The sequence below is a fragment of the Cynocephalus volans genome, chromosome 1, assembly GCF_027409185.1.
Source record: "Cynocephalus volans isolate mCynVol1 chromosome 1, mCynVol1.pri, whole genome shotgun sequence".
Lineage (NCBI taxonomy): Eukaryota > Metazoa > Chordata > Mammalia > Dermoptera > Cynocephalidae > Cynocephalus > Cynocephalus volans.
In genome coordinates, this window is record NC_084460.1 from 256,554,307 (window position 1) to 256,581,629 (window position 27,323).

The 27,323-nt window shown below is 37.3% G+C and overlaps 1 protein-coding gene across 7 annotated transcripts in view; it reads right to left on the reverse strand.

Annotated features, from left to right (window-relative positions):
- HIBCH (3-hydroxyisobutyryl-CoA hydrolase) overlaps window positions 1-21,234 on the reverse strand; it is an 86,388-nt gene extending 65,154 nt beyond the window's left edge. For 6 of the 7 annotated variants that reach the window (XM_063096462.1, XM_063096445.1, XM_063096472.1 and 3 more), the window contains exons 1-2: window positions 21,118-21,234; window positions 16,138-16,180 (exon numbers count right to left, since the gene is read on the reverse strand). In XM_063096462.1, the coding sequence (XP_062952532.1) occupies window positions 16,138-16,180; window positions 21,118-21,152 (78 nt within the window). In that variant the 5' untranslated portion in view covers window positions 21,153-21,234. Of the gene's footprint in view, window positions 1-16,137; window positions 16,181-17,422; window positions 17,457-21,117 lie in introns of those variants that run through there. The other variant, XM_063096455.1, reaches the window with a different exon arrangement.
- Between the last annotated feature and the right edge of the window lie 6,089 nt (window positions 21,235-27,323).

Below are 27,323 nucleotides of genomic sequence, written 5' to 3' on the forward strand. Positions count from 1 at the left end.
CATATCTATAGGTAGATACACAAGAAAATGCTAAAATGTTTGCTTCTAGAAAGGGAAACTGGGCATCTGAAGGACAAAGATAGGACAGCCCCTTTGAACTCTATGAATTTTGTACCATATGTATATATTGTCTATTCAAAACAATATTTTAAGAAATTTTTTTAAGAAGTGATAGATTGGGTTTAAAAGGTACTAAACTACATGACTTAGAAAACTGTATTTTAAGAAAAATCTGTGGTGAAAGAAAACTATACGAAAAAATCACAAAAGAAAGCAGACTTTCAAATGCTTAATTTCTCTTTCTATAATGTTGACAAGATACATGAGCCAAGTTTACTGACAAGCTAAAGGAGAACAAATCTAAATACAGATATAATCAAGGATACAAGGAACTATAATTTATGTTAATGAATGTAAGTATAGTGGCCACATAATTGAAAATGAATAACTTTTAAAATTAAGACTGTTTACCAGGGGAAAGTGTAAAACAGAAAGCAACTTGTCAATACATATGAGGAGTCTTTAAAACGTTCTTACTTTAAACAAATAATTCTACTTTAGAAATTCATCTTTAAGAAATAAGCCAAAATCTAGTGAAATATTTATTAGATTATAATCTGCCTTAAAAATATATACATATACACAGAGAAGAATGGCCATATATATATCAAATTACAAACAGTGATTTGGGTTCACCTTTGGTGACTTTCTATATTTTTCAAATTTTCTACCATAAGCATAATAAATATTTGATTACTCAAGTGTCTCTTAAAAAATACAAAAAAGTATGTTTCTATAATTTTTTATAATATCAAAAATACATAACACAGATTTAATTTATAATACATTCACATGAAAATACTGTAGTTATTGGAAAACATTTGAATATTTAAAGGTGTACAACAAAATGTTCATAATATGATGCTAAGTGAAAAAGAAAGGTCAAAAACAGCAAACACACATGAGACAAAGATCAAAAGAAAATATACCAAAATGCTTAGTGATTAGACTTGGGTAGATTATTGGTTGTTTAAAATTTTCTTCTTTTAATATTTTGCTTTATTTCTAAATTTTCAGTGGTGATCTTTCACAGAATTTTTAAATAATTTTAATGTCGTTTTTAGAAATTATATCCATTTCAATACATGGTCTTGGTCATTTTGCAACTTTTCAGAAAATATTTTTTTAAAAATGAGTGCGGCCAAATACAACCTTCAAATGACTTGGAGAAAGTTTTCATAATTAACATTAGAAAAAGATTCTCTCCTTGACCAAACTCTAGTCAGGATCCTCTGAATCCTCTTTCCAATTAGGCCTTGACTTCTGGGCTTCATGTTTATCTCTGCACTGTACAATTTTACAAAGAATCAGCACTACTAAGTCAGTTTAACCAGAATCTCCCACCCTTGATATCTGATCACCCTGAATACATGATCAGGTTCCCTCATCCTCTACCATGCCCCAGGTGTTGATGTCTGATCACCCAGTCTTGCCTTCAGCAAGAATCCGGTTAGGTCGGTTTAGTCAGAATTCCCCCTTACCCTTGATGTTTCCTCTTAGTAATTTTCCATCCACCAAACCACCCACACTTCCCCCCCACCCATCCTTGGCTATAAATTCCCATTTTTCCTTGTTATATTTGGAGTTGAACCAGATCTCTCCCCCCCTACTTCAAAACACCATTGCAGTGGTCCCTATACCATTATGATGGTCCTGAATAAAGTCTCCCTTACTGTTCTTTGGCAAGTGCCATAAATAATCTTTCTTTAACACACTGTTAAGAAGATTAGGTTAAAAGTGAAAACCCACTAGTCAGTTTTGGATAGTGTTTCTGATCCCTGATAAGCCAGATAGCTAGAATATTAATAAAAATGTCTCATTGCATAAAAGTTAGCAGATAAATTCTAACTCAGTTAAAGGAAATCTCTGCACATGGGTAATATCAGTCATGATTTTTTTATATTGACAGAAATACAGGAAAATTTCGGTCAAATAGAATAATTGTTATAACATTTCAAAGACAGCAGAATTAATATCTTTTCAATATCACTCAAATCCATTCTAATTCCATAGGACCAAGTCTGAAGTTCCCTCACCCCTTCCAAAAGGGAGAGATGCAGTCCCAGCTTAGGTAGTGCCATGAACTATGGCCAGAATGAAGCCAAGAAATAAGTAATTTGCCAAGAAAAAAAGCAAGAAAAGCAAAGACCAAGCCAGGGCCAGAATGTGCATGCTGAGATATTTTGTTCCATGAACATCTGACTACACCAAACTTACATTTCTTGGAATCCCTCTTTCTGAATGATTAGGAGTTAGAGTAGGTCAAAAGAGAAATCTATGTGAATTTTGGAAATGGAAGTGAGGCAGCAGCTATTACTCTCTCAAAGTGGTGGCAAGTTTCAGCTTGTCCTTCCTCACTCCTGCTCTATGTCCAACTCTCCCTGCCCAGGCCCAGCAGCAGACACAGACTCACCAACACCTCACCTTCCCACTCTCCAGATTCTCTTGCAAGTTCCTACTGGCCCACCTGTGCCAACAGATGAGTAGAAAGGACAGTGAAGAACTTTTCTGATCCTCCACCTCCCGCTTCCGGGAGCTTTCATAGCTTTCATCACTACTGTGGAACATCTTACACCTTATTCTCTTAATAAATCCTTTATTCCATAATATTCATAGTGGCTCTACTTCTCTGATTAAACTCTCATGTGAGAAGACAGATAATAGAATAAAAAGCCTATATTTTTCAGATACCTACATCATTCTAAATCATAAAAGTTTTCATATTACACAAAAGCATTAATAAATTTTGATCTCTCCTAATACAAACTAAATTTTTTTTCCTTGAACCAAGCCAGATTCGCAAGCCAAGAAAAACAAATGTTTCATGACTATTTTCACTGAACAACTTACATAAATTATAATACCAATACCAGAGACAATACTTTAAAACTCTATTATTTGGTTTCAGTCCAGAGATGTTGAGAGCTAGAAAGATGCTCCTTCTGACCCTAAAAAGAAAAAAAGCTGAACAGACTGTAAATTAATGACTTTTGGTAAGCCCACCATCACAAAATGTGGCGATAGACAGGCACTTTCAGGGAGACACAGGACCAGAATTCTTGGTTCCCTGGGGCAGAAGCCCTACGAAGATTAACTAGAAATGCTGATGAACTGCTGGAAGTCAAGTGTGGGCAAGTGTGATAGTGTGAAGTTTCTGGGGGGGTCACAGTCATGGGGAGTTCCCACCCTCTTGCTGGCCTTTCCTCCTGGAACCCCACCAGGTTCACCCAGGGAAGAATGGAAGATTGGCTCAGGAAGGAAAACCGCAGCCACATCAAAATCCTCTCCCCTTTTTTCCCACACAGAACAAAAGGCTTAATCTTCAGGGACAGGAAGGAAGACTTCAAAGCCCCAGGGCCCTGGTGAAGTCCTCCTACAGTGGGGGAAGGGAATGGAGGCCTACAAAATAAAAGCCTTCCTCTCAAAGCAGAAGCACTTCAAAACCATAGCCTAAGGACCTTCGTGTTTATCAACCACAGCTGGGCTTCCCTTTTCAGGAAGGGAGGGGGCAAAGGAAAAGAAAAAAATAGGGTAGCCTGTCCCTGGAGGGTCAGGAACACTTGTGTGAAGGACACACTCCTGAGACTCAGATCCAAAGAGCCTTCCAAACATTAAGGCTTACTTAGAAGCAGATATGATGGCACCAGAAAGTCATAAAATAACCCAGAATGCTTCTTGCCCTTATCCTAGATCCCTGCATGAAGGATGTAACCTAGTAACAATCCCAAATCTATCTGTCATGTACAACCAATAGAATGCCTGATGAAGAAATGAGGCAAGACTGTCTTTCTCTCTCCTTGACCCTTCCATCTTTTTGTGATTAAAAAATGTTAAGCTCTGCTGGCCCTCTTTGGAACACATTTCTCAGGGCAACCTACGTGTCTCCCTGCTTTGCAATCATCATATTGGCTCAATAAATCCTTGCTATATATGTATTCAGCCTCTTTCTTTTTAGATCAACATTTGAGGACTCCAGAGCAACTCACCTGACTGCCTAGTGTTTCCTCTTGAGTTCGAGCTTTCAGTACCAGCAAAAAAAGGAACCCATTGTACCCTCCAACTCCAGGGGCTTTGATGATGTGGAAGGGGTGAGTTTCTCCTGGATCCCACATCTCCCTCTTTTTTTGGTGAGATCAGAGGATCTATTGAGCTGTTGTTTTTTTTTTCCCAACTCTCTCTTCCCTTTGAGAGCAAGGAGTTCTAGCTCTGTCCATGGGAGTTTCAGATAAAGGAGCTGCTAATTTCCACTCCCCCTGCACAGTGGGAAATTCTAGGTTACAGTTTGGCAGCTGTCTCCATTTTTGGATAGGAAATTGGAGAAAAGGGAAATTCTGTCATTCCAATTTCTGCTGCTAGGTGAGTATACCAGGTGACAGTATTGACCAATATAGCACTGGTGTATTTCAGTTTTGTTTCTCGGCAGAGGGAAAATTACATAGCAGGCTTTGAAATAACAGCTGTTTCTTATGGTGTTTCATTTCACAAATACTTAGAAAATGGACCCACATAACTGGAGGTGACCTCAAAATTACAATGGCCAAACATGGAACCTTTAAAATTGGTTATGTTAAAAACATATATATATATACTCTATAGAGCTCTTATCTTAAACAGCTATAAGTAGCTATAGGAAAAACATCAACAAAACAACCTTTTAAACGGAGATTGGATTTGAAACAGTTAAAAGTTTTTTTTTTAGACCCACCACAAAATTTCTGTAACTTAGGAAAAAATGTTTGCCAAAATTATTTTAAATTGTTGTTTGAAAATTATGAATTTTAACCTTTTAGGGTGCACATTTGTGATCCTTCTATCCCCATAGACAGCTTTTGATTTCCTGTTTATCTTCTAAACAAAAACGTGGGTTACACCCATTTATAGGCAATGAAACTTCCAAACTTTCCTCTTTATCATTAATAAGAGTCTAGATTGTGACAGGATACAAAATGCTTATTTGCTTTGGTTTTTGAGTCATTTGTTCAGAAATATCTTTGATTTAAAATTTGGTTTATGTTAGAAATTTTTGTTGCTTAATTTCTCTCCTGAGCTAAATGAATAGGGCCATTTTCAGCTAGCATAGTGACTTGCCAGCTCTCAGGGCCTTGTTTTGGGGAGTGGCACTGGATACCGAGAGGGCTTCTTTACACCTCTGTGGTTGTGTTTGAGTCACTCGGTAGCTACCTTAAAATTTAAAAGCCAAAAATACTTACTGTTTGTTCTGGCTAAAAAATATAGATTTAAAAAAAATTTTTTTTAGAGATCTGTAATCAAATTTGGCTTAATTAAAAGCTAATGGCCAAGATATATACATATTTATTTAAGGCCTCTCTATTTCTCTCTATTGGATTTTGCTTCTTCCCATGGGAACTAACAAATAAGAAATCTTAATGAAAGCTATGGGATCTTTATGTGTTTCTATTTGTGTTTTCATGTATACGTGTGTGTACATATACATATATATGTATGGCACATTGTGTCTACATTTATATGTCTACACTTGTGTTTGTATATTGTCTACATGGTACCAAATTGGCTTATAAATGATACGTGCTTATAAATCAAGTAGATAAGCCTAAATATTTTTCAAGTTCACATGACCTTAATAATTTTTGATTTAAAAAAAAAAAAAAGCTAGCTTTTAAATTGTTGGTAAAATAAAATAGAAATGTTTTCAAATTTAACTTAGATGCTGTCTCTGCTAGATATTTTTAAAATGACAAAACTGCTGCTTCTATTATATTTTTTATACTGACTGGAATAAGTTGTATCCTCCAGACATTATCTTTGTAGTTCTGCCCTCTGTCCTGTGATCCATCCCAGGTATATAAACCTTAGAACCAAATGGGCACCGCCATTCATAGCCACCCTGGATACCACATGAGTACTTGGGATCCAGAAGGGCTAAGGGGAGAAACATAGGTAAGAGTATCTACACCCAATACCTCAAAGGCCTTCAGTTAAGAGGAGACTGGTTGATATGGCCCTGTTTTCTTAAAAGAAAAAGAAAAAAAATTAAAACAATATTCTGGTATAACAGATAAAAGCTTCATAAGTCATCAAAATGACACTCTTTTGTATTTCACTTTCCTTAAAGAATTTGAGGAGGATCTAGTTAGTCTCCTTGGTTAAAAGAAGTCAAATTAATTGGGCAACTGCCCTGACTCATGATTTTTGGCTAATCAGCTCTCTCAAACTCAAAAAAAAAAAAAAAGGAAGAACTCTAAACTCATGAGCATAAAGCTTTGGCAGCTAACTAGTCAAACTACATCTATTAAAAAGAAGGCAAACTGCTCCAAGCAAGAGGAGTCTGTTTTTACCACAACAACCAGGCCACTTTAAAAAGATTACAAATAATTCAATGGCTAACTTTGTTTTCCAAAAGGCAGTTCAAATATACCTGTTTAAAATAAGTAATTAGATAAATGTGATTAGTATAAATGTTTATACATAAACTTACCACAGTTTCAAAAGAATCTTTTCAGTAACTTAAAATCTTAAAGTCGTATTACATTAAGTAATACTTATTATTAATAATTATATTAATATTTATTTATAGTATTAATAACTTATAATAATTATTAATGGCTATATTAATAATTATTAATCATAAGATGTTTGGGCCATTTCTAAGTAAGTTTATATACTTCGACATCTTATTTTTACATGGCATAAAAAATATATTTAAATGTTTTAAAAAATTAAAGAAACATGTCTTTTCAAAAATTAGAAAATAGGGGCTGGCCAGCTGGTTAGAGCATGGTATTGATAACACCAAGGTCAAGGTCAGATCTACAAATCAGCCAGCCACCAAAAAAACAAACAAAAATTAGACAATGGTTTTCATCTACAAATATTGATATAAAACAGTTCAAAATTGCTTGCTGCCTAGTTTTTTCACTGGAAATTAGAGTTCCTAAGAGCTAAAATTGTAGTTAGTATATGTAATTAAAATTATTAGGTATAAGAAAAACAATTCTATATACAGAATATATATATTTTTTTAAAGTAGGATGTAAGAAAAGTAAAATGCGTTTTTGGTAAAAAAATTTATAAGAAAGACACAAGGATATGGTTTTCATTGAAGGAAAAAAAACAATCTGATTTAAAGGGTATTCAAAGGCTGTTTCAAGTTAAAAAAAAAAAAGTTATGGACAAAACTAAATGAATATCATTTTTTTAAAATGTATGAGGTTGTAGGTGGTTTATAAAAATCTTCTCATGTGGGATCAAACCTGACTGAAACTGAATAAATTTATATATAAGGGTTTAATAAAATTAGCTTTAGCATTAATAGTACACTGGTACAAAAATGAAATTTGGGCTTCTCTTTTAAACAAGATTTTTCATGTAGTATTGATAAAAGGTGGTAAAAAAAAATTATGTTTCGGGCCAAGCCCGTGGCGCACTCGGGAGAGTGCGGCACTGGGAGCACAGCGACGCTCCCGCCATGGGTTTGGATCCTATATAGGAATGGCCGGTGCACTCACTGGCTGAGTGCCAGTCACAAAAAAGACAAAAAAAAAAAATTATGTTTATCCTTTGAGTAAGTTGAAAAAAAAAAAAAAGAGAGTGAAAAAGAAATTCTGTGTCTTTATTAGATCATTCTGATTACTTAAAAGAATTGAGTTAAAATTTTAAGGTTTTTTCCTTAAAATATGTAACTTTATATTTATATGAACATGTTATCAATATGAGTTCCAAAATTGTATAAAATTCTTAAAATTTGGTATATCTTACTACATGTTATCAGTCATAATTATGGCTATTATATGAAATTATTGTAGGCCATAAAAATAAGGAAATGTCTTTGCTGATTGCATCTTTTTTAAGTCTTGATTGTCCACAATAAATTGCTTTATTTTGATGCCTTTCTTTCTGAAAGCTCTTAAATTTGTGTCTTCAAGAAGGCTTATTAAAAAAAATAAAAAGACTGACAGGTACTCTGAAATATAGACCTCTGCTGATGACTTTGAGATTATTCAATTGCACTGGGTAAAAGTTTCAAATGAAAAAACTGAACTCATAAAATTGCTAACATAACATCAGGAGAACAAGAACTAACTACATAGGACGGAACTGATAAAAGACTAAGATGATTTTTTTAAATAACTTTTTGTTTGAAAGATTGCTGATTCTTTTCGTATTTTGTTTACCAGATTTTAAGAAAAAAGGTTTTTTCTTTTGGGGATATCTAAAGCTTTACAACAATTTGGTAACGTACACTTTTGTGAGCAAAACTGAAACATTTACTTTTCTCTCCACTTGATCCCTCCAGGATTTTAAAACTATTCATATTCGTATTTTTATTTTAAGGCAATATAGTTATCTGCATAAGTTCAATAAGAATCTGCTCTTCTTGTAACAGAACACAATTGAAAATACTGGTTATTTTACCAGATTGCTTTAAGGATGAAGATTGACTTTATAAAGCCAATGGTTGAAGAAATACTGGCGTAGTACCTTGCCTACACGTTCCTTTACAAGGCTCCTGGCCTTGCAATAAGTAAAAAAAAAATGTCACTTTCTGACAGGTCCAAGAACCTCTGGAAGAGAGGAATTCACCCAATTTGCACAGGTACAATCTAAAAGTGAATCAAATGTTTATACTGACTTCCTAAGCCTTGAGAAACTTTTAAAGGTCTAATCGAAAATTCATTATAAAAGTCCCACCAAAGCCAATTTAAAAAGAGCCTATATGATAAATCATTATTCTTACTGCACTTTATACAAATAATCAGGCCAGAGACTAAAACTTATTTTGCAAATGAATTAGTCATGTTGTAAATCTCTCTGGTAAAAAGATGCGACCAGAGAGAGAAAAATTATGTTTTAGAAGAAAACTATAGTGCACCTGTTATTAGATTCTCGACCTGTCCATTGTTTTTTGAGTTTTTATTATCTGAACTGAATTCTAAATTTTAACAAATAACCATTCTTGAGGAGCGCCCTCTGGGCTCCACAATGATTAGGAGATATGTTTTACTAGTCAAATAATTTGGTCCATTGACTACATATGACCAAAGGCTCTTCAACTGATATTGCTTAACTTGCATTCTACCCCATTTAAAGAGTATCAGCTTTCTCCCTTTGAAATAACAGGTAAACTTATGCGTTAGATAAATGACTTTATGAATCAGCTCTTCTAAAAGGTGATATTTTTCATTACTGCCAAAGCTTCTCACCAAAAATTCTAAATTAATAAAAGATTCCTTCCACAGTGAGCTCCTGAGAAACAAAGACATCAATGACCATGGTCTCCAACCCAGGGACTTTGTTTACTTAAAAATGTCATAACATAAAAGGACTCCTTCCAGCCACACTGAAAGGGACCTTGTCAGGTTCTATTAACTGCATTAGTCCATTTCTGCTGTTTCTAATAAAATACAGAAGTCCAAAGTCAAGGGAACACAGCTGGTGAAGGTCTTAGTGGTGGTGACAGTGATGGCAGGGTATCACATTGCAAAAACGGCAGAGCTGAGAGAGACAGACTCTTCCTGTTCCCCTTTTAAAGCCCTCAGAACCACGTCCCTGACCACCATTACTAAGCCATTCACCACGGCCCGGACTTACAATCTAATCACCTATTCAAGGCCCCGCCTTTCAATTACCATAATAGGATTTCCCACTCTCTTAACACTGTCATCGTGGGGATTAAGTTTTGGGAGGACACTCAACCCAAGGCATTAACCAATCCCTGTGCAGCTAAGCTTAAAGACACTGACTCATGGATTCATGTTTCTCATTTTAAAAAGACAAATGCACCTGACTTCCATCACTAGAGATCTTCAACTGAAGCTAACCAAATGCCTCAGTCTTCCAGCCAGGATGAGAAGATGGCATCTGAGTAGACAGCATTTACTCAAGACTCCAGCTCTGACCTGATGACAACTCCAGGATGAACGTTTCTAAAACACTGGGAATTTTACTTTTACTCTGGGGAATTCTTCTAGTCTTGGGATTTTGTCAGACTGTGGGTCTCATATATTAGTTCGAATTCTAACCAGGCCATATGCCTCAAGATTACTTACAAAGTTAAACTCTTACTTTAATATTTGTTTTTCCAGGCCTATGCCAAACTAAACTTACTACATAGTTTAAGTTGTAAAAGTGCTCTTTGATTTTCTTTCTCTAGCTGTTTTTCAACCTAGTTCAACAACGAGAACGCTCTTTTGCCCGAGGGCACAACTTATCCTCCTGTCAGATATGTGGCAGATGACATTTTTCAGGTTTTCCAAGAATGAAAAGGATCTGATTATTTTCTTATCCCAACTCCCATGTTGTTTAAAATTCAGACTTAGACCTAGTGGTCAGAGCCTAATTTCTTTCCCTCCTATGTGGGACAGTACTTTCTAGGAATGAGCCTTTACAGCAACGAGGGACCAAAATGTCTACCTGAGTTGACCATCAATGCTTTCAGATGAAAGTTTTTTGATCAAAAGGGGGGAAATAATAACCAAAAGAATCTGCTCTGACCAGGTCAGTTAAATTATAGTGCCTTGGGAAATCTGGGATAGGTCAGTAATCATGTCCACTTGTCTCGGAAAACATTATCATAAGACCAACTTTACTTAGAAGTAGACTTAATGGCACCAAAAAAAGTCATAAAATAACCTAGAATGCTTCTTATTACCCTTACCTTAGATCCCTGCATGTAGGAAGTAACCCAGTAATAATCCCAATGTATATGTCCCATGTATATGTCATGTACAACTGACTGAAAGCCTGATGGAGTAATTAGGCAGGGCTGTCTTTCCTTCTCTCTCCTTGACCCTTCTTCCTAGTGACTAAAACATGTTAAGCTCTGCTGGCCTCCTTTGGAATACATTTTTCAGGGCGACCTGATCTATGTGTCTCCTTGGTTGTGATCATTATATTGGCTCAATAAATCCCTGCTATATGTATTTGGCCTCAGTTTCCTTTTAGGTCAACAATCCATAGTAGCAACATTCCTCCAAGTATGTAAAAGGATGTTCATTGCTGCTATGTGGAAGGGGAAAATGGCCTATGGACAATTAGTTTGGGAAAAAATTAAACCAATATAAACAAGTTTCATTCCTGTAAGACTTTTTGGTCTTTAATATGCAAATCCACAATGTAAACTTTTAAAATAAAATAAACAGCATATTTCTTACTTGAAATTTTTTATCATGGAATATCTCTTGGAGCTTGTATTTTGCAGGTCACATTTTAGAAAACACTTTAGAGTCTTCATAAACAGTGTGAGAAATGAACCTTCCCTTTAAGGAAAACCCAGTGCCTCATACATAGCAGATATTCCAAAAATGTTTAATAAACTGAATGAATAATCCATTATTTTACTGATGTAGTTCTGCTGAAACACCAGACTAGGAAAAGCTTCACACTGTGGATACCCAAGACCCAATCTTAAGTATGCAGCTTTCACTATATGTAACATCCACTATCATCAAATGGGCAACTCAAAGACATACCCAGGAAAATATTCTTCCATCTTTAACAGACATGACTTTTGACATGCCTTACTTGCTTTCATCTTTATCCAGTGTCATATCCTTCCCACTCCTAAGATTTTCTTCAATTTCCAGCCAATATTGAAGAATGCCATTAAACTTGAATTGTTTTAACACAAATAAGACACAAAAACACAATCCAAGTACAATTCTTAGCATCAGAAACATTTTTAAAATGTTTTCTGATTACTCAAACTTCACTCAATCCTTTCTGACTTCAAACTGGGTCAGTAGATTACTCCATACGGCAATAGTTTAAAAAATCTACAGAAGTGTCCTTAGGTGTACTCTACTCTCTCACTTTTTGTGATATCATCTATTCTCCAGCTTCAACTAGTACTTCTAAGCCGCTGGCTCAAACCTGCTTCTATATCTTTACTCTCCACCAAACATGTCTTTCCTCCTCAGTTCTCTATACCAGGTAAAGGTATCACCACTTTCTCAGTCAACTAAGCTCAACATGTTGGTGTTTATTCCTACTTGCTCTCTATCCCTCTCTGCCAGCAACGTCAGGCAGTTACCAAGTATCACAGACTCTCTCTAAAATGACTCTCTTATCTATCCATTAATTTCCATTCCCACTGCTCTAACCATACACCATTTTTACAATTTACCTCTTCAGCATTCTTCCAGAATTCTTTGCCCAATGGTCTACGCTTCACACTGCCATCAAAGAAATAGAGCACAATTCTGATCTTGTCACTCCCATTCAAAAATATTCAATGACTCCCCATTAAATTTAAAAATATCCAAGTTACTGGGTATGGACTTCAAGTCTCTCTACAATTTGATCCCAGGCAAACTCTCTGAGCCCATCATGGCACAGCACTCCTATAATGCATACTAACAAAGCCCTGAATGTGTCACTTCAATTCTCCTATCTTGACGTTCTCACCACTTAATACAGGCTAAGTATCCCTTATCTAAATTGCTTGGAACCAGGAGTGTTTCAGATTTCTTCAGGTTTTGGAATATTTGCAATACACTCACCTGTTGAGCATCCCTAATTTGAAAATCTGAAAACCAAAATGCCCCAATGAGCATTTGTTCTGAGCATGACCTTTGAGCATCATGTCACCACCCAAAAAGTTTCAGACTTTGGAGCATTTCGGATTTTCAAATTTAGGATGCTCAACTTGTATAAGCATAGTATGTAACAAAAAGAACAGATTTTGGAGTCAAAGGGACTCAAACATTAGTTCTGCCACTCACTACTTGTATGCCCTCAGGTGAATTATTATCAGAGCCTCAGTTTCTAGATTTGTAAAATGAAGATAATGGAATCACTTCTTACGGTTACTACATGAACTTCCACCACTCCCCGTCTCTACCTGTTGAAACCTTAACCATGCATCAAGGCACAAATCAAATAAAAGAAACCTCCTCCAGGAAGCTTCCATTGGTTACAAAGTTAACATCTGTCTATTCCACCTTTTCTTGCACCTCTAATTAACTGGCCTTTTATTTCTCTTTCATTATACTATTTATTACTTAGGGTCAGGAATTGTCTTTTTCTTAGCAATACCTCAAAGTGCTTAGTTAAGTTCTTTACGTACACAACGTAATCAAATGGCATTGATTATAAATTGGTTAATACTATTTCTAGAACATCATCTGGACACACAGAATAAGAACATTATCACTGTCATGAAAATGATATGTGTAATATCATTTCATGCAGTTCAAACATTACACCCTCAAACTCAACAGAACTAATTTCTAAAAGGAAAAAAAAAAAAAAAAGAAAATGGAAGTCTTCTCCATGTTCAGATCAAAACTATATGGAAGGAATGAGCTTTTACACATTAAATGAAAATACAGTTTAAGAGTTCAAAATAGGGGGATGGCTCGTTAGCTCAGTTGGTTAGAGCAGGGTATTATCACACAAAAGTGAAGGGGTCAGATCCCAGATCCCCATACTGCCAGCCACCAAAAAAAAAAAAAAAACAACTTTTTTTTAAGTAGTTATGGAGAAAGAAAAAAAAACTCACATGAATATTTTCATAGTAAGAATATGTCCAAATCAGCCAGTGCATACCAATGAGGCCTCATTAACAGGCACCACTGCTTTCATTGTCTTGACAAACCCTATCTATAGAAACGCAGAACCTTGGCCTCCTTTCTGGGTTTTATTCCTTCTTATCTTGGAAGGGTCACCAGGAATGTCACACTATTATCAGTAATTAGTCCTGTCCAGTTCTCAAAAATCCTGCCTGCGATACTGCCACCAATGGCATACTTTCATCACTCTACCTTGAAATAAAAAGAAAGGATGATTCTCTCTCTATTGACTCTCACAGAAGGGTCACAGAAGGGCTGCTTGGCATACATCCTCTCTATCCCTGAAGCACAGGTAAAAGCAAACATTTGGACTCACACCCACTTAGCCCTTAGGCCCTGATGAGAGTCCAGTTCCTTCCTAAGATTGTTTACGCTCCATTGTCATCACAGTTCCCATATGGACTGGATTGTCATGTCTTCCCATTCCACCTATGTACATATGTCTAAATATGAATCCCTGACATTGTTCCAAATTCTTTTTCTAGAAAACTCCTCAGCCTCCGTGTATATAAGCTGATTAAAATAAATAAAGGTAGTGTGATACTGTGAAATATAGTCGTATATTTGGTCTTCATCCTCATTTCCTGGCATATGACTCCTAAAATCCTTAGAATCCTCAAAGTGAGTCTTTCTGTATGCTAATGAATTGACCGATGGCTGGCAGCCCCTAGTTAGCTTCACCAGAAAGACACCTAGTTTTCACCTAGATAGCTGGTCATCGGAAAGACAAAAGCAAGATTGGAGGGTTGAGACTTTCAGCCCCACCTGCCAATCTTCAGGGAGGGAGACTGACCAGAATGGCCCATGATTTAATCAATTATGCCTAAGTAACAGAGCCTCCATAAAAACCCAAAAGGACAGGGTCTGGAGAGCTTCTGGATAGCTGAACACATGGAGGTGCCTGGAGAGCAGGACGCCCAGGGAGGGCATGGAAGCTCCATCCCCTTCCCCCATACCTCGCCTATGCATCTCTTCACCTGTATCCTTTGTGATAAACTGGTAAACGTTAAGTGTTTCCCTGCGTTCTGGGAGCTGCTCTAGCAAATTAACTCAAAGAGGGAGTTGTGGGAACACCAACTTGAAGTCAGTCCATCAGAAGTTCCATAGGCCTGGACTTGCAACTGGCATCTCAAGTAGGGGCAGTCTTGTGGGACTGAGCCTTCAACCTCTGGGATCTGATGCTATGTTCAGGTAGACGGTATCAACATTGAACTGAATCAGAGGCCAGCCAGCTGGTGTCTGCTACAGAACTGATTGCTTGGTTGGTATGAGGGGAAAAACTCCCACACATTTGGTCACAGAATTCTTCTGTGTTGATTGTTGCTGAGTAAGCGTATAGGAAAAACTTTGTTTATTCCTCTATTATTCTCAGGTAGGAAGAAATATTCCAGTCTTCATATTCCCATCTCCACTTAGGCTTAGATGAAGCACTCTTTGCAATAGTTACTTACCGCCCACTCTGTCAAAGACTGTAGAGTGCAGTAGGTAAGTCCATGGAGACCAGACCACTTGGATTCAAATAATACTTCATATTTACTAGCTGTGTGACACTGGAACATTTTACTTGGCCTCTCCCTCAATTTTTTAATCCATTAAAGAGGGATAAGGCCACAATCCCTTAATTCAGAAAATTTTCAAGATTTCGGAAAAGTAACACAGTACATATTACATACTACATAAAATACTCCAGGTGGAGCCTGGTTCAGTATATTGTAATCAAATGCCTTTATATTTCTGCACCAAACCATGAATATTGACACTAGTTAGGATAAAGAGAAAAAGAGCTTCAAGTATGTTCAGGTCAGATTTTGCTACCAATGCATTTACCACAAACTAACAAAAACTTTTGGTTTTGAAGTTTTAGAATGGCAGATAAGAGATCTGTATTATCTACCTTATAGGACTATAACGATAATTAACTGAGCTAAGACATAGTAAGTACTTAGATACAAGCACCTGGCATACAATAAGTGCTATATCAGATGACCTGTTATTTTTATGTGCAAGGTACTTGCTAGGCTCTATAAGAGATATAAAAGTGAATAAAAATAATTTCTTCTTTACAATCTGATAAACAAGGACATTTAAGCTTTGCAAGGGTACCATTAGTACAATAATAGCCAACAGGTATAAACTGATCATTCTATGCCATGCACTATGCTAGATTTTTAAGTGCATTACCTTATTTATCATTTATAAGCTCCATAAAGTTAATACTATTATTACCATCGTTTTATATATATCAAAAGGGATGCTGTGAGAGACCAAGTAATCTGCCCAAGATTAAGTAGTAGACCCAATATTTAAACCCAGGCATTCTGACTTGAAGAACCACACTCTCAACCATAACTTTACGCCACCTCCTAAAAGGTATGTGCGTTAAGTCTTGACACTATAAAACTGAAAACCATGGTGTAACAAGATCAAAGAAACCTGCCACCCCAGTATTTCTCTACTTCCCTAACAATGACATTTTTAATTACACATCATAATCTAATAATGCCCACAAAACAAAGTCCAAACTTACCAAATGTTGCAGTATGATATTAGTCCTTTTGAATGAATTAAACCTGAAACAAATGTAGAATATAATGAGCACAGTAATGTGGGCTGCCATGGCTCAATTTACAAATACCATATCACCTTTTGCTTTAGCCTCTTCTAAAAGATATTAAAACAAAAAGTTAAAAAAAAAAAAAAGGAAGGTTTAACTCTCATCCATTGTTGGTAGGAACGCAAAATGGTATAACCACTTTGAAAAACAGTTTGGCAATTTCTCACAAAACTAAGCATACTCTTACCATACGATCCAGCAATTGCACTCCTTGGTATTTACCTGTGTTGACAACTTATGTCCACAAGAAAACCTGCACATAAATTTTATGGTAGCTTTACTCATAATTGCCAAAACATGGAAGTAACAACCAAGATGTCCGTCAATGGGTGAAGGACAAATAAACACCGGTACATCCATACAAGGGACTATTACTCAGCCAAAAGACAGAGGCATAGGTACTTTGTTCAAAGCTGCCCCAAATGATTCCAAAGTATAGACAAGTTGTCATTAAGCTCAATACTTTATAAAAATTAAACTGAAGCGAAAGGTCCTAGCTTATTTAGGGGTACTTTCTAAACAGGGTTTTCATACAGACTTTTAAAATCTGAACCACACTTACCCTGAAGCACCATTTCTAACATTTTTCTCAACATGACTCAATTTTATCTTTTTGAAAGTTTTAAGTATCAAAAAATTTATGAATTAGATCTAGAATGACTGAATTTCTTAATGAGGCCAATACCCAAATGTCAGTTCAAGATTAAAGAGAGTGCTGCCAGATTGGCAAGTCTTATATAATAGCTTAAGTACATCTTTGGCATAAAGCGTAAACAGAGATACACACAGACCTGGCTTCAAGTCCCAATTTTATTTATGAGACAGAATTTTATTCCACTCAGAGAAAGTTAATGTAAACTTATTAAATGTAAGCATAAAGTATTGTGCATGGCATTTCTAGGCCACAAAAATACCAGGAACAAGTACTACCAAAAAAAAATTTTAAACCTAAGAACAACTAAATTTCTTGCCTGATTCTATATAATCACAATGCTTCCATTTGTTCAAATTCACACTCAACTGTCATTTAAAATCTGATGTTAACTTTTACACCTCAAAAATGTATTTGAGAATTCAGAGTCCCCAAGCAATTTTGAATTTAGTCATCTCTTTCCTGTCTCTTGGCTCCAAAACTGCCATCTGGTGGAAAAGAGGGCATGCACATCTCAGCTACTGCTAATTTCTTAATTCACTTTACCTGGCTTATATCCCTCACTTGATCTCAACTTGGCTTCTTGGAGCACTTGTTCTCAAAGTGTGTTCTCTGGACCAACCACCATCAGCATCCCCTGGGAATCTGTTAGAAATGCAAATTATCTGCTCCAATAAATTGGAGGGACAGTGCCCAGAAATCTATGTTTAACAAACCCTCACGGTGATTATGATGCATGCTAAAGTTTAAAAACAACAGGCTTGGAAGGATGGAAACTTTATCATTTAGAAGCTTTTTCCAATTATCCAATAAAACAAACATGGGCTCACAAAATTAAACAACTCTATATAAAACTGTTTAAGCAAGATGATACAATGAAAGTAGGGCTAATGAAGAACTAGTAGGCAAGGCAAGAAATGAACAGAGCAGAAAATCGAGTCCAAAAGGCCAAATAATTCATTTGTGAGCTGATGAAGAACAGCAGCTGTGCAAAAAGAAAACAATGATTTATTGAGCATTATTACGAAGTAAAAACTCAATGAAAAAGAAAAGAAGGGTTCGGATCCCCATGCCAGCCAGCCTCCAAAACAAAAAGAAAAGAATTATGTCAAAAATAACTTCAAGATTTCAAGGCAGGAGCTAGAAGAGAGGTACTGAAATGACTGGGAAGGAAGCTAACTGGTTTGTAGGATGAAACATGAACTTGACTTTGAATTTGTGTTTCTATTGACATAAGTAGAAATATTAAACAAATGGAGAAAAGACATTGAAGCTTACAAGAAAAGTTAGGACTAAACACATGTCAGGAAGTGACATGCACAATCACTGAGGCATGAAAACCTCTCAGCAGCTCTCTATAAGGAATAAATGAGATGACGAAGTTGAAAACTAGTGACGAGAAGGCTGCTGCTTGGGTCTGAAGATGTGTTTTTTTGGCCAGCAGTGTTTTAAAACTACAAAGGTTTAAAAATCGAGAGATTTCACCTAAAAACACAGTTTTCCAACTTTTCCTGAAAAATTGGTTAGTTTTGGAAACCCCGGGTCTATAGTCCATAACAGCAACAACGCCTGGGGCTGAGAAACTGCCTTCTTTAGACAGAGCTTCCCTCTAGCTCACTAGTCCCCCACTGGTCCCATTGCTACCATCTAGCCAGAATCACTCAAGCCTTCCTTCTTGGCCTCTGCACAGAAAAAAAAAACATAACAGTGCATCAAAGATTGAGTCTTTGATCAACTAAGAAACAACTAAGTAGAAGTAAAAGAAAAGAGAGAGGCAGCCAAAGAGCAAAAACCAAAACAATGTGGCTCTGCAGAGTTCAGGGCAGATGGCAAAGGGAATGAGCACTATTAACAACTTAAAAATCAACCCCTTTGGGTTTTTTTTGGCAGCTGGCCGATATGGGGATCCAAACCCTTGACCTTGGTGTTACAACACCATGCTCTAATCAACTGAGCTAACAGGCCTGCCCAAAAAGAAACCTCTTTGAAAAGGCTCCTAGACTCCCTGCCCCTATATCTAGTCTCATAACTGTACTTTTCCTTTAAGACACATCACAGCTGGTAACTAAATGTACTAAAATACTTTTGTCTAAGTGCTAGGTCCTCAGAAAGTTCATGGAAAGATTCATATTATCTTTTAATTCCATTTTTCCATGAACTTTTATAAGTACCTTCTTATTTGTTTCATGTCTGCTACCCTTCAGACTTAACTGTCACATAAGGAACATTAAGAACACCAAATAGTCCAGGTTAGCTACAGGATATGAGAAATGACTAGAACAGTGTTTCCCAGCAGCTGGAACAGAACAATAAGTATTGCTGTATTCATAAAATAAATTTGGGCCAAATCTTCGAAATCCAAACGATAAGTTTTTACTTAATTCCATAGGCAGGAAGGCACCTCTGATACCTTCTCAGCAGAGGAAAGGCACTGAAATAAACTTTAGCAAGATTAATCTGGCATTCACGCACAGAACTAACTCAAATTGGGAAGAGGGGTGAGTCCATTTATCAAGTTTCTGCAAAATTAGCAAGTAACAAATTTGTGAGTATTGTTCAAATCTGAATCAGCAGGAAGAAGGAAGGTTTGGGAGTGTGGGAGCACTTAGATAACTTTAGGAATCTAGGAAAATGATAGTGCCAAGAGAAAGAGATGAGGAGTAAGGGTTGCACTTATGTGCAAATTTACATTTGAGATGCATTCAAGATGCATTCACAGGGCTGGGACTAGCACTAGAGTTCAGTATAAACCAAGGTTAGGCATAAAAATTTAAGAGTTATCTTCAGAGAAATGACTTCTTTGGGAACAACAACAACAAAAATGTCCAAGGGCAGAATTGGCACTGGGGCAAGATCTAGAGAGCAGGAAAGCAAGAGAGTGCCGAATAAGCCAAAGGAGGCCAGAGTTCAAGCAGGATTGCCCAATAATGTCAACCATGACTCAGAGGTCTTTTTTCTTCTCAAAAACAGTCTCTGTGGCAGCCTTATATGTTCCCTTATATATATATATATATATATGGTTAGGCTGTTGTAGACTGGATGACCTTGGCCTCAGGTCTCTGCTTTGCTAAGGTAATACCCACTCCAGGGCTTGACCTGGAAAGACATCTTCTATCAAAGCCCAAAAACTGGTCCTGGCCTCACCCAGTCAAACTGCATCTTGAAATATGGGGTGGAATAAAGCCAAGTTCAACTGTGGGAATGACAGATTCTCTCTCAACTCAGTTAACTCTGCTAACAAGCATGTGCTTCTCAAATAATTTGGTATTTGCTGACAATATCAAAAAAGCACCAGCAATGATTACATGTACTGATTTTCTCAGTATTGACCAAATCTCTTCCTACGCTGGTTAGAGGTTCAGCACAACTAATTTTGTCTTAAAAAAAAAAAAAAAAAAAAAAACAAGAAACACAACTTTTCAATGTGTATAAAGTATTTATTGAGAATCAGGCCTGTGTATACAATGTTACACAACTACACACTTCCCCCTGAAGCAGTAACTGTTCTCAAATCAAAGAAACACTCTCATCCCTTTGCAGAAAGTCCCTAAGGCAAATTCTAAGACGTAAGGGACCCAGTAATTTAAGTTCTTGAGAAAATAAGGGTGTTTTCCCCCTTGAAGCAGGCATGGCATCCCTGCTACTGTGTAGGGACAGGCAGTAGGCTTCAAGACTGATGCAGCCTAACCGCCTAAAATGATTGCTAGCACATTTCCTCAGCTGAACTCAAGCTGCAGTGAGTAGCACTTTCAAAAAGGTAAACACCACGTTTGCACACAAACCCCACTACGCCACGTTAAATGTCGGCAACACTAGTCTGAAAGTTCCAGACGCCTGTACTAAGGCTGGAGCCATCCGATCAAGCTGGACGATAAAGTCACACCACGAGCACAGGTGCAACAATTGGCAAAGCACGAGTGTTTGCTAGCCGGACAAACAGGCCACAATAAATTCCACTAAGCTGAGGCCCTACATGTCCCCAAACTACACCCAACTTTGAAGAAAGGAAACAAAATCGTCATGCAGAGTCGAATAAGAGCCAAAGAGGCAAAAAACGAAGGTGTTGCCGCCAAGAAGACGCTAGAAGGAGAAAAGGCGAGACACGGAGGCGGGACTCAGGTCCGAGGACTGCGAAGGGCGACTCGATGCTTCGAGGCCGAGCACTCCCACCCTCGATCGTTTTCCCACCTCTGCGAGCGCAGCTCACGAGCCTGCCCTTGGCCGCTCGCTAGCTCACTCACCTCGACATGAGCCTCCACACCTCCCACTGCCCCATCACCGAAAAACTCAGGAGCTAAAGCAGCAGGAGACGCCCCCGATCGCCTCACGTCAGACCCGCCCACCGGCGCCCTGCGCTGTCCTGCGTCGCCGGACACAGATGACAAGTCCTCCAGGCGGCCAGAGCGGCCCAAGGCGGGCGCTTCCGGTACGCAGCGCTGAGGGGCGGGGCAAGAACAAGGGCTTGAGGAAATGGGGTGAGGGCTGGGAAAGGAAAGTGGGCCGAGGGCAGGGCCCGGGGCGGGGGCGGGGCCAGGGCGAAGGCGGAGAGAGAACTGAGGCGGGGCGGGGAAAGAGATTGCCCTCTAGAGGCTGTCTTGGGAAAAGCCGAAGCTGTCGTCTAGGCTTGCTGATTTGACTAGCAGGGATTGATGTGAAAGACTTACCTGGAACGTGAACAATTTTTAATGAAACGTGTAAACTTAGTATTCTTTTCCTTGAGAATCAAACAGATGAAATACACTTGAAAACAGGAGGACACTGGTGTATTTTATTCCTAACTCTGTATAGCAAAACTTTCACATTAGGATTGAGACATTTACAATTTTCTTGGGAAAAGTTATAGATACCCCTCTCTTCCTCAGTGACACCAAGAATTGTCCGATTAATAGGTGATATATATGTTTCACCAACTAAACTAAAAGTTACTGTTATCAGTGAAAGCATAATTACATTCAAGATTTAACTCAACCACTAGGATCCACTGTTGAGACTTGTTCTTCTGCTTCCAAATCCATCCAGATGTCTAGCAGCAAACATTTCATCACGAATAAAGTACTGACACATTTAGCAGAAAAAGGGAATTCAGTGAAAAATTTCAGCAAGGGGGAAATTAAAGGAGTTATTCTTAGCTCCTCGATATTTAAGGAGATACTGTCAAGTCTTTGATCAAAAATTACTCTTCTAACCTAGATCAAATACAATAACCAAATACCCACCAAACAGAGGACAAATAACAGACATCACAGAAGAAAATTCTGACCTGCAATTCAGTTTTTAATCAGCCACAGGACGTCACCATTTGACATCACCGTCATGTCTCGTTCACTGCGCACAGAACTGAAAGGATCAAATAACCCAGCATGATTTACTGGAAAGAGCATGGGCTTTCCCTGTCAGAGAGCCGGAGATTCAAATCTTCCTTATCCCCCTAGCTTCAAGTCTGTGCAACCTGTGTCTCACAAGGTCCCATGCTTAGAAGGTCCCTGTGCTTGGTTTAATGCTCTGCTATTAATCATTTTTGAACAAGGGAACCCCCAGATCTTCATTTTGCAATAGGCCTACAAATTATTAATCAGCCTCTAGCACACTAGTAGTTTAGTGACCTTGAGCAAATTATGTAACTCCTCAGAACTTCAGTTTTCTTTCTCATCTCAAAATGGGTGTGCGGATGACTAAAGACAAGAGGTGCTTGTAAAGATCAAATTACATATGAATGGAAACATGTGCATAAAAAACTTATGACCTCCCACGCATTCGAGAATGTCAGTTATACCACTACCCTCCACCAAGCTCGCCTCCCTGTTTGTAAATTCTCTATTTCTGTGAATGATGCCATCAATCTTCTGGTCTCCAGCTCTAGAAACCATGAAGTCTTCTTTAAAAGAATTTTTTTTTTCCTTAACGTTCTGTTTTGAGGATTTTTCAAACATATAGAAAAGTTATAAAAATTTTAAAGTAAACACCTTTGTACTGTACTCACCAGCTAGATTCTGCCTGGATAAACATTTTATCTTGCTTTATCATTTATCTCTCTGTCCCTCTATCCAACAACTATCTTATCTTTTAAATGCATTTCAAGGTTAATTACAGTTATCAATATGCTTTTTCCAAATATTTAGCATGTATATTATTATCTAGGGTAACATATTCATTTACATATATTTCCTTTTGAGATAAAATTTACACACAATGAAATGCACAAATTTAAGTGTACATTTACTAAATTTGACAAATGTATACATACACTTGTATAACCAAAACTCCTACGATATAACCATGTCGTTACCCCATAGAGTTTTCTCTTGCCATTTTCCAGGCATTCTGTCTTCTATCCCCCAGAGGCAACTGCTATTCTGATTTTTTTCTACTGCAGATTAGTTTTGCATTTTCTAGAACTTCATGTAAAATGTAATCATACAATATGTACTTTCTATGTATGGTACCTTTCACTTAGCAAAATGTCCATATCGTTGAGTGTATGTAGTTTGTCCATTTTATTGTGGAGTAGAATTTTGTTGTATGAACATACCACAGTTTGCTGACCCATCATCCTCTTGATAAATACCTGGGCTGTTTTCAGTTGGAGATTATTACAAATAAAGCTTCTGTAAACATTATTGGGTAAATATTTTATAGACATATGTTTTCTTTTCTCCTGGGTAAATATCTAGAAGTAGAATTGCTGGTTTACAGGGTAGGTCTATGTTTGGTTTATATGAAACAGCCAGACCTTTTCTAAGTGTTCATATCATTTTGGACAAGAATGCTGGTGGCAGACAACCTACAGAATGGGGAAAAAAAATTTTTATAAATGATATATTTGATAAGGAGCTTGTATTCACAACATGTAAAAAACTATTACAATTAAAATAGCCCAATTTAAAAATGAGCAATGGATCTGAATATACAGTGCTCCAAAAAAGGTACAATCAATAATCATATGAAAAGATGCTCAATATCATTAGCCATCAGAGATCAAAACCACAACAAGATATTACTTCACCCCCACTAGGATGGCTATAATCAAAAACACAGATAAAAACAAGTGTTGGTGAGGAGAATTTAGAACCCTCATACACTGCTAGTGGGAATGTAAAATGGTGTAGCCATCTTGGAAAAAAGTCTGGCAGTTTCTCGAATGGTTAAACATAGAGTTAACACATGACCCAACAATTCCACTCCTAGATATATACCCAAGAGAAATAAAAACATGATCCACACAAAAATTTGTACAAGAATGTTTATAGCAGCATTATTCATAATAGCCAAAAAGTGGAAACACCCAAATGTCCATCTACCGATGAACAGGTAAAAGAAAAAAGTTATATAGTCATAAAATGAATTATTATTAGGCAAGAAAAGGAAATGAAGTACTGATACATGCTACTACTTAGTAAGACCTTGAAAACACTGTGCTAAGTGAAAGAAATCAGTCACAAAAGACCACTTATTATGTATTTCCATTTATAACAGTGTCTAGAATAAGCAGATGTAGAGAGACAGAAGGTGGATTAGGAGTAATCTAGTGTTGTGGAGTTGGGAGGATTGGAGGGTAACAGCTAAGTCGTAGAGAGTTCCTTCATGGAGTAATGAAATATTGTAAAATGCATAGTGGTGATGGGTGGACAAATCATATACTTTAAATGGGTGAATTGTGTGGTACGTGAATTATATCTCAATTTTTTAAAAAAATTCTGGTTGCTCCATATCCTCATCAACATTTTGTGTTGTCAGTCTTTTTAATTTTAGCCATGTTGGTGTGTGCGTACTGTTATCTCATTGTGGTTTTAATTTGCATTTTCCTGCTGTCTGATGATTTTGAGCTTTTTTCATATGCTTCTTACTCTCTTTTGTGCCTATTTAATTTTCTTGCCAATTTTACAATTGGGTTTTCTTTGTATTATTGTTTGATATAGTAATTATCTATTGCTATTACAAATTACCCCCAAATTATTTAGCAGCTTAAATCAACAAACATTTATTATCTCTCACAGATTCTGAGGCTCAGCAATCAGGTAGTGGGTTGGCCAAATGGTTCTAGCTCTGAGACTCTCATGAGGTTGCAGTCAGAGTGTTGGCTGGAATTGCAGTCATCTGAGTGTTCAACTGGGGCAGGAGACCCACTTCCGAACTCATGTGGTTGTTGGCAAGCTTTAGGTCTTACCGCATGGACTCCTTTTTTTAGTCTGTTTCTGATTCTTATAACAAAATACACAGAACTGGGTGATTTATAATGAAAACAAAATTTATTGCTTACAGTTTCAGAGGCTGGGAAGTCCAAAGTCCAGGGAACACAGCTGGTGAAGGCTTTCTTTGGTGTATCACATTGCGAAAAATGGTGGAGCAGAGAGAGAGAGAAAGAGAGAGACTCTTTGTGCTCCCCTTTTAAAGCTCTCAGAGTCGCACCCTGGACCACCATTATTAATCCATTCACTACAGCATGGTCCTACAATCTAATCATCTATTCAAGGCCCCACCTTTCAATTACCATGATAAAATTTCCCACCCTCAACAGTTAACCTCAATGAGGTTGGGAGGGGTGCATCCAGTCTACAGCACTTCTCCACAGGGCTGCTTATAATGTAGCAGCTGGCTTCCTGCAGGACAAGAGATCCTGGAGAGAACCACCAAGATAGAAGAAAGAGGACAGAAGAAAGATCTTTCATAACCTAGTCTTGGAGGTGACCTATAGTAGTACTGCTTGTTCTATTGGTCACACAGACCAGCTATGGCAAAGTATGCAAGGGGATTAAACAAGTGTGTGAATACTAGAAGGCAAGACTCTTGAGGGTTCTTTGGAGGCTGGTTACTAGACTTGATTTTTTTTCTTCTTCTTTTATTGCCAATCAGTTGTCAAGGCACACCAATTATTTCTTTGAAAGATCTCTCAGATTTGCCCTATCCTCTCAACACCGCACTGTTGGGTCTTAAAAACTAATGCCACCTTAAGTGACATTACAAGTGGCACCATTATGGGCCCACAAGGGCGTATTAATGTGGCAGCCTAAGACAGCGCCTGGAGGAAGTAGGGTGGGGGTGTCTGCGGGAACCTTGCCTTAGCCCTTATTGGCCAAATATGTGCTTCAGCACTCGTGAACACTGCGTGGTTGCAATAGCTAGGCATTGAGACAGGATGCATGCCCTTGACCTTTAAGCTGATAGGATTATGTAAAAAACCTCCCTTCCCCATTTGCCTTTAAAAGCAAGTACTTGTGTGATAATAAACAGAACTGCTCGACAGAACCCCCCGCCGCATCTTGAGTGTCCTTTAAACCAGGAGGCTAGGGCTGTTCGGGTCAGCCGGCGGCGGACCCAGCAACCGCACTGCCACCATTCTAGTACCCACTCATTCCAGATCTAACCTCTCCCTTCTCCATCAACCATCATACCCTTCAATTCTTTCTGCATCTTACTGACAATCTTTCTAAGATACTACTTTTGATGTATTATTCAGCTGCTAAATAATCTCACAATCTTCTATAGCTATGTTGTCCAATACTAGATGCATATGGCTATTGAGCACTTGAAATGTGGCTAGTACAACTGACGAACTGAAGTTTTTAAAATTTAAATTTAAAAACTAAAGCACTGTAAAAAAATTTTTTTATTGATCGCATGTTAAAATGACAATATTTTGGGTACATTGGGTTAGGGAAAATATAAAATTAAAATTAACAACACCTATTTCTTTTCACTTTTTTAATGTGGCTACCAGAAAATTTTAAATTACTTACATGGCTCACATTATATCTGTATTAGACGACAGTGGTCTATAACATTCAGTTCAAACTGACTGACTTTTGAGGCAACAGAAACAGGGCTCCACCTTAGCTATCCAACCTTATTTTCCATTTACTTGTTCTTGTTCCTGTCACACATATCTCTCCTGGATGTCCCTGAGCACATAATGTTGATTTTCTGCCTCAGCCAGGAAAGCCATTCTCTTTTTACCCTCTTCTAAATTTCTTCAGTCTGAAGGCTCATCTTAAATTTTATCTTCCTGCAATAGTCTTTTACTCTAACCTGAACTGAACTCTCCTCTCCTTAATTCAAAATTACTCTTCTAATCAGTATCGCAGTTCATCACTTTCTTGTCTAATTGGTTATTGAATGCTAATTTTCTCTAACAAATTGTACATCCCTCGAGGATAGGAACTGTATTTTACATTTTGTCTGAATCTTTCAAAAACCTAGTGGTGGGACATGGTAAGCAGGCTTACAAATTTAATAATAATTAACTAATTATGAAGGAGATTATGTTTACAAATAATTCTTATATTTTAATCAGTGTAAATCTGGCATTGGTGTGGAAAAATAAGGTTGTAAAATTTATTTATCAAAATGCAAGTACTCCTTGAAGTACCCCCAACACGTGAAAAGTGAGAAAAGTGACTCCTTCCCACTTTCTTTTTTTCTTTTTTATTACAAATCATGATTTTTCCTTATG